The sequence below is a fragment of the Crocodylus porosus genome, unplaced genomic scaffold (assembly GCF_001723895.1).
Source record: "Crocodylus porosus isolate Cpor-Errol unplaced genomic scaffold, CroPor_comp1, whole genome shotgun sequence".
Classification (NCBI taxonomy): domain Eukaryota; kingdom Metazoa; phylum Chordata; order Crocodylia; family Crocodylidae; genus Crocodylus; species Crocodylus porosus.
Genome location: NW_017728906.1, coordinates 86,737,325 through 86,745,384, shown reverse-complemented (window position 1 = coordinate 86,745,384; position 8,060 = coordinate 86,737,325). Strand labels below are relative to the sequence as shown.

General features: G+C 42.4%; 1 protein-coding gene across 6 annotated transcripts in view; it reads right to left on the bottom strand.

The window, feature by feature from the left end:
* The window catches only part of MAP4K4 (mitogen-activated protein kinase kinase kinase kinase 4), a 208,123-nt gene that overhangs the window by 58,173 nt on the left and 141,890 nt on the right, over window positions 1-8,060 (bottom strand). For all 6 annotated transcript variants that reach the window (XM_019529543.1, XM_019529546.1, XM_019529544.1 and 3 more), the window contains exons 4-6: window positions 6,122-6,232; window positions 3,312-3,402; window positions 1,141-1,271 (exon numbers count right to left, since the gene is read on the bottom strand). In XM_019529543.1, the coding sequence (XP_019385088.1) occupies window positions 1,141-1,271; window positions 3,312-3,402; window positions 6,122-6,232 (333 nt within the window). The remainder of the gene's footprint in view (window positions 1-1,140; window positions 1,272-3,311; window positions 3,403-6,121; window positions 6,233-8,060) is intronic.

Sequence of the window (8,060 nt, the reverse complement as noted above, 5' to 3'; positions counted from 1 at the left end):
GACAACATGGAGAGGGTCCAGAGGAGGGCCACCCGAATGATCACAGGGCAGCAGGGAAGGCCCTATGAGGAGAGGCTAAGGGACCTGAACTTGTTAAGCCTCCACAAGAGAAGGCAATTCTGTTTGGCAGGAATTTGGCGCTACTTCACGGTCAGGGCGGCTAGGGCCTGGAACCAGCTTCCAAGAGAAGTGGTGCTGGCTCCTACCCTGGGGGTCTTTAAGAAGAGGCTGGATGAACACCTTGCTGGGGTTGCTTGACCCCAGTACTCTTTCTTGCCATGGCAGGGGGTCAGACTCAATGATCTGCTCAAGTCCCTTCTGACCCTAGAAACTATGAAACTATGAAAACAAGTAGACTGAAGTGCATATAAAAAAAAATTAGTCCAGAGAAATGAGCTGAAAATATCAATCCAATTCACTACAGCTTCAGTATGTTTATGCATCCACAAGTAGATTATTCAGTTTAAGGAGGTGTTTTTGACTCAAATAAAATAAAGAGCTGCAAATTTTGTATGTTATTCCCTTTCTTATGCCACCATGAAAACAAGGTAAAAGGCACCTGGAGCTTTTATTAAAGGGATATAGTTACAGGAAACACAAACCAAAAATTGGAGGTGCACGTCAAAACAATTTTAGAGGTAACAGCGGAGATGTGTAGAGATGAGGGAAAGTATATCTGATAGATTCATTCTTCTTAACAATTATGTCATCTCATACTAGGACCAGACATGTATTAACCAGCTCCATTTATGTTTCCATTTAACCCTTCTACTCGGACAAGAGTACTCCTTTCACATGGTGGCTTTATTTGGGGCAGACCTTAAAATTAAATTATTATAGTAATTCATGACAATGCAACAACTTTTCCAAAATTCCTCTTTACTCTTATTTTCAGTATTTCAACACAATGAGACCTTGGGTGGAATTTCTAGGAGCATGCAATACATGTACTAATTTTTACTAATATTTAAAGATAATAAACTGGTAATGATCCATACACAGTACTCTCGTTAGAAAGATGTAGGTCTACAAGAAATTACTCTCACAAAAGATGACAAAAGACATAATAGCTGCCTTCAATCAAAGCTGTTAAAGATAGCAGATGTACTTTTTATTACTGTGTGAACAGGGCTCTCTTACTCTGTAATCATAAGTAGCGTCAGGATTTTCATCACAGGCAATAACTTCTGGAGCCATCCAGTAAGGAGTTCCAATAAAAGTGTTTCTCCTGCCAACTGTCCTGTCCAGCTGAGCACTGACACCAAAATCCACTGTGGGTGGAAAAAGATGAAAATAAAACAAAAGAGAAAGAAAAAAAAAAAACATGCTGTGATTACTTCTCTAAAATGATTTGAAAAATAAAGCCATGTGGAAGCTCTGGGTGAGAGGACTAAGGTCAAGAGAAACCATTCAAGTAATGAGAATCCTTGTTCTTTGGACAAAATATACTCAATACCACAACACAGTCAGGAGATCCAGCAATATACAATTTGCTCTTCAGCACCTTACATTACAGATCATCTTCCTGCGCAGACAGAGGGGTGTGTGCATCTCTGTCACTGTGTGTCAGGCAGGGGGAAGGAAGGGAGCCCATTGTACCCCCCCAAGAGCCCAGCTACAGTCACTGCCATCCAGAATGCAGAACTACCCAGTTACATTTCTGATTACCATTTCAACAATATTGATTTTGGTGGCGAGGAAGAACAACTGCCTCCACAAGTCATGGGTCAGGAGAACTGGCCCATACAGGGTAACCCTGTCTTCCACAGGCATTCATGCAATGGTGATACTGTTAGCTGGTTGCCCTTCGGCTACAATATTCTCTGCTCAAAAATCGGGGACAGAAAGAAAAGAACTAGTCATAAGATTACTTCCTACTCTAATTCATATGGAGGAGGCATAGGCAGGAATAAGAGCCGAGTCAAATTTAAGAAATACCAACTCAATCACCAGTCTACGCAGTTTCTGCAGCAGTAAATTAAACTGTCAGAAAAACCTACTTATTAAACTGGCGCAGTCCTCACCTTCCCCCCTAGCACAAACCTGATAATATAGGTAAAACTGCTTTGCTCAATTTGAATTTAATGCAGATATAAGCACCTTTATTTTAAAAAAAACAAACTGGCATATATCAGCATAGACACCAAAGGCACATTCACCCACATCCATTTTTGTAGTAATTACATTTTGGCTTTTTTGCTATTTACATTGTGTAAATAAACCTTACAGAATTAAGAGGCAGCTATTGTGTCCCACTTGGAAACCCACACACAAGGTCCCCATTCCACCAGTGAGGACACCTTTCAGTTTCAGCTAAAGGGAAGATATAGTACAATACAAGGGATACAAATTGAAGAGGAATGCTTCAGCCTGATTTAAAGAACATAAGGAGCACCAGACTGAGTCAGACCACTGGTCCATCTATCCTGGTATCTTCTCTCCTGCAGCAGCAGAGATGGAGTGCTAACGGAAGATTATTTAAACAGGGCCTATCCAGACAGATCCTACCCCTTTTATAGTTTACATCATCCAGAGACCTAGGAAGTCCTAATCTGAACCTTGCAGCTCTACCTATAATATTTAATAGCCATTGGTGGACCTCATCTGCATGAATTTGATCAATTCTCATTTCAACCTGGTTAAAAGATCAGTCTTTAGAATAATTTTGGGGCAGCGAGTTCATTTTGCATGTTTTAAACAAATTATAAAATTAACCAAAAAAGCCAACAAGCTTATAATACCATAAATGCAGGATAATAAAGTGTAATAACTGGAAGAGGCAAAAATATGCTGGCATGAAAGCATACATTGCCTTGGAGCCTAGAGGCCAGACCAGGAATGACAACAGCTCTAAACAGGTATCCCAGCAGCTCCAACAGGCATCTGGGCCATATGCTGCAGGTTAGCTGTAAGTGCTATATGATGTCTGTCTCGAACTCAAGCAACAGATGCTTCTTTAATTATAGCCAGATACAGACACCCACTGATTCCTGTTTTGCTGGTGGCTTCTGAATTCAAAATAAATGGAAGAGTCAATGCTGGTGTTAAAGCTGATCTGCTCAGCCATTCAAAGTCAGTAAGGGGTACAAAGTAATCTATCCATTGATCCCAGTATTCCTAGAAAATGAGATAGTCTCCTTAGTCATACTGCAGCAGTGACCCAATTTATTTCACATATCTATATATAGATATAGATATATAGATATAGATATATATAGCATTATATAAATCACATGCTACTGCATGTGACATTCTAAAGAAATAAAATGAATATGAGAAACATCAAGAAGTGGATATTCTTGCCTACTTACCCAGCTTCACCTCTGCATTTTCTGTCAATAATACATTCTGCCCTTTGATGTCCCGATGAATCACATGGTGGGCATGGAGATGTGCCAGGCCCTGAACAAAAAAAAAAAAAAAAGACATACATCTAAGGTTAGCTCCTCTACTTAGCAGCAGTCCCATAGAGTCCAAATTGACACAGACAAAGTGCTTGGTTAGTTACTCTTGAAGTTATTAAAAAACCCACACTATGATGCAGTGGTTTTTGGGATCCTGCTCATGGAATGCATGCACCCTGTTGCACTGTACACTTCTACAGCATGCCACCCACATAGGTTTTGATAATCAAACAGGGGCTACCAGAAGTGGTGCACATACTGCAAACAAATAAAGCCCAAAATCTATGCTTTACAAATTCTTTTTAGCTGCAGTTTTAAGAAACTAACTCCCATAAAGTTTCAAGACAATAAAGCTATAGTTGTGATATGCATAGCGTCATCCGTAAAAGAACAGCAACTTAACATGGGGAATGAACCAACCCACACTTATTTCCAATGCCAGTAATCCTTAAGAGGAGAAAAATGCGAGATAAATTTATTTAGCGGGTGAAGGCGATACAAGCAATACACTAGAGAACGTTGGCAAAGTTGCAGTTCTGGTGTTTTGCTCCTGTACTTGGATTATTGTTCTTTGCAACTGAATACATACAAAAGACAGCATTATATTTTCTAAAGAAAACAAAACCTGCTGGCATACAGTGCTTTTGGTTGAGACACCACCTGGATGCATGCCCCAAAGCATTAACAATGTGGAGGAAAGGATAAGGAAGACGTATGTTATATTTTACTATCTAATATAATTTGTGGAGCAAGAGGCAAATCTCTTAGCAACTGACTTTATTTTGGTTTCTCTTCAGCAGTCAGTTTAGAAAATTCTATTCTCTAGTGGCATCATCTTGCTTGCTCATGCTGCCCGCAAAGATTTAATGGTTTTGTAAGGGGGGTGGGGGAGGGAGGTCTTTTTAAAAAAAAGAAACACAAAAAACAAACAAACCTTAAGTTGCAGAAGGTTAAAAGAGTAGTAATTGCTGTGGAGCAATTTTCTAACACATGTTCTTCATTAAATGATCATTAACTAGTTTGCCTAAATAACAGTTTGGGGTTTTTTTTTAAGAATAGTTAATGAATGTGGCAAATAATAGATGTCATGAGCTAGAGCAATGAATGTTTAATGTTTCTGAGACCATCCACTGACTGTTAAGACTAAGCATGGCCTTGTCCTCTGTGAAAACTAAGGCTTCTCCTGTGGCTTGGCACAGCACACCTTGTACAGCCTCAGTCCCATATTGCATCAACTGGGAAGGTAATCTTCAGTTCCCACATCTGTATCCTTACTGGAAAGCATGTTTGGACTGGGAACAGGATAGCAGGACTTGCTATTCAGATTCTGAACCACTGCCTTACCACTACCCAGCACACAAGGATACATTTGATAAATTCTCTCCTATATTTCCACTTCAACAAATCTTTAAGCTCACTAAGGTTGTATCTTTTTCTCCCTCCGAGACAAAATCATCGAATCCAATCTTTTTTTTTTTTTGCAATGCCTCCTGACAATATGCCTCCTCACTTGTTTTCTCAAAACATTCAGATTCCTGCTACCAAACAATTCATCCCTTTAAAATTCTTTCACAAGAATGAGAGGCAGTATTTTTGCAACACTGTTTTAGATGTTAATTAAGGGACTCTACTCCAGAAATATGACTTCACACTTTACTGGAGGAGAATCTAAGATGTGCAAGGTAAAGTATGCTGCACTTCAGAAATAATTATTAGAAGTTTTATAACCATCTCAGATAGAGTATTGAGACACAACTTGACTGATGTTAAAAACCAGTTATAAATGCAACTTGTAACAGAGTTGCCATTGGGTATTTTTGTCACTTGCATTCTGGCTTACTAGTGAGCAGCAACAAAAGAGTCCAAATGCAAACAGCTTTTGGCACTGCTCTCTGGAGTTAGGGCAATAAGCCAAGATTCCCTGTCTTCCTCCCTCTTCTCAAAATTTACTGCTGCCACAATGCACGAAAGCAGAAGACAGAAGCCACGTTTGACATAAGATCCAATGATACAGTCCTTTACTTCAGGTTTTATTACTAGAGCAGTCCCATTCGCATACTGTTACTAACAATATGGGGTGCAAGATATTTTTCTTTATCAGATGAGAGGAGGAATGCTGTACCAGTTTCAATCAGCACAACGCTCAAAATGCCGATCAAGCAGCGCCACATTTATATCAATTGGAAATTACACATGAAAAAGTAACAAAACTACGGGGACAGCCATCTTTCTGAAAAGTAAGATTGTATACCGCCATATAACATTTTAGGGGCCTGACTGAGCATGACACACCATTCTTCTCCATCAATTTCTGAAAGTCTCGGTGTGCAAGCACTCCAAGTGGAATTTTCAGAAAAGCTCTCACCACTGGCCTAACCCTGCTCCCACAGCTTCAATGTAAGCAGAGGAAAGAGACTAGCGCTAAGCATTTCTTAAAAATCCCAGCCTTAAGCTAATTTTGTTATATCAATGTGGATAATTAGGGGTTCCAGAAGCATGCCTGTGCACATTAGAGATATGAAAAACATGTTCTCAAACTCTGTGCTGGCCTCTTGTGACAGTTACCCACTTTCTGCAAGGTTGCCATTACTGTCCTTCCACGCAGTAAGCAGACGTTTGGGGCTTTTACCCCAAGAATCTTAATGTAAACAACCCTCTTCAGTTCCATCCAAATTAGTACAGAAATTAAGGTCGACGTGATGGATTACTGTCCTCACCCTGAGAATCTCTCTTGAGATGTATGCTATCCAGTCTTCTTTCAGAGTATTCCCTTTTGTGTTCTTCACAAGGTCTGTGATAGATCCTGCTCCACAAAACTCCATAACAAGCTGAAAAACAAACAAGCCAGTACTGAACACAATTCACAGAAAACCCAGGGTTTAAGATGCACCAAAGTTTGATATAATATTATTCTCATACAGAGACAAATGGTCAAATACCATGTCTTGGCCTGGAAAAGGGAGGTAAACACAGTTCTGATGCATGTCAGACATACAGAACGTGTCTCATTAGTAGGGACTTACTCAATTTGTGATTTCATGGAAACCACACCAAAAAAAATTACTTTAAATTGGACATTGTCTGCACAATCTACAAAACAACCAAAACAACTGGCCCCCCCCAAACTTACTAAAAATAAAATGGTGGTTCACCATGGCTGCTGTGGCCTGGCCTATGCTGAGGGGTTAAAATGATCACACCATCCCAAAACTCCTTATTTTGCAATTCCCATTTATTTACAAGGGTCAGAAACAACTGCTGGCATCGCACATATATTTATATCTTAGCTTCTTAAATAGCTAAGCACTGTTAACTAAAAACACATTCATGCATAATGATCAACACTGAAATATTTTCATTCTACAAGAACTAAGAACTAATTTCTATCCACTGACAATCCCTTAGAAATTTCCAATATTTTTATTTCAAAAGTTAAAAATAAATACATAAATAAATAACCCAAGGGATTCTAGAAGGATGCACTGATACATCGGTCTGATATTGGTTCGGCACCAACGTAAAGAAAGTTGGTTGTATCAGAAATCAGCACAATGTGGCCAATAATTTGGCCGATAAATGCCCGTGGGTGCGTGCAGCCGCAGTACAGCGCAGCAGCTTGGAGAGCTGAGTCCAGCTGGTAAGTCCACTGTGGTGGAAGGGGAAGCGGGAAGGAAGGGGTGTGGGAGGGCAGATCAACGCCACCCACGGTGAAGAAGTGAGTGGGGCAGGTGCTACCCAGCTGGAGTGGTGCGGCGCACACGACAAAGCTGCAGCTCGTCCAAGGAGTGAGTACGCCCCCCAGATCTGCACAGGGTAGGGTGGGCAGGCTGCAGCTGTGGACTACAGCAGGGCTGCACCAGGCTCTTCTCAGCAGAGGCTGGGTTCGGGGTGGGTGGTGGCGGCACTGGGAGGAGGACTATGGGGGCGGGGAAGGGGGGAGGCTGCAGCCACTCCAAATTTCACCATAGCCCTCCCCCAACCCCACCTCCCAGAGTTGCCGCCACCTGCCTGGGGTAGCTCTGGCTCAACCCCTGCCTCCACACACGCGCTGGGAAAAGCCAGGACTGCACCGGATGGGTGCTGGCAGCACTGGCAGGGGAGGACTACAGCAAAATTTGGGGTCACTGCAGCCCCCCCCCATAACCCCCCTACCAGTACTGCTGTCACCTGCCTGAAGTCCAGCCACTGCCAAGAAGAGCCCAGTGCAGCCCTGACTCCAGCTGTCAGCTGTAGTCCACCCACCCTGCCCTGCCCCACCCTGATCTGGGGAGCACACCCCCCATGCCCTCCTGGGGTGCATGCAGTGGCAGGGTGCATCAGTATCGGTCGCCAAAATCTCTCAGTGCACCCCTAGATCTAGTTCTAAGATGCATGTAATACCCGTCTTCCATGAAAAAAAGTGAGGTTTACTCCTATATAGGGGTGCACTGATAGATGTTTTGGGGGCCGATACAGATAGCCGATTTTTAAAGGAGGCATACGGCCAATGCTGATCCGATTTCCGATACAGCTGAGTCCAGCTGGTAAGTCTGTTGCGGTGGAAGGGGAAGGGGAGGGAAGGGGCATGGGGGGGTGCAGAGTAGCACACCCCATGGTGAGGGAGGGAGTGGGGGTCAGGCTGGGGTAGGCACTACCCAGCCAGGGCAGGATGGGCAC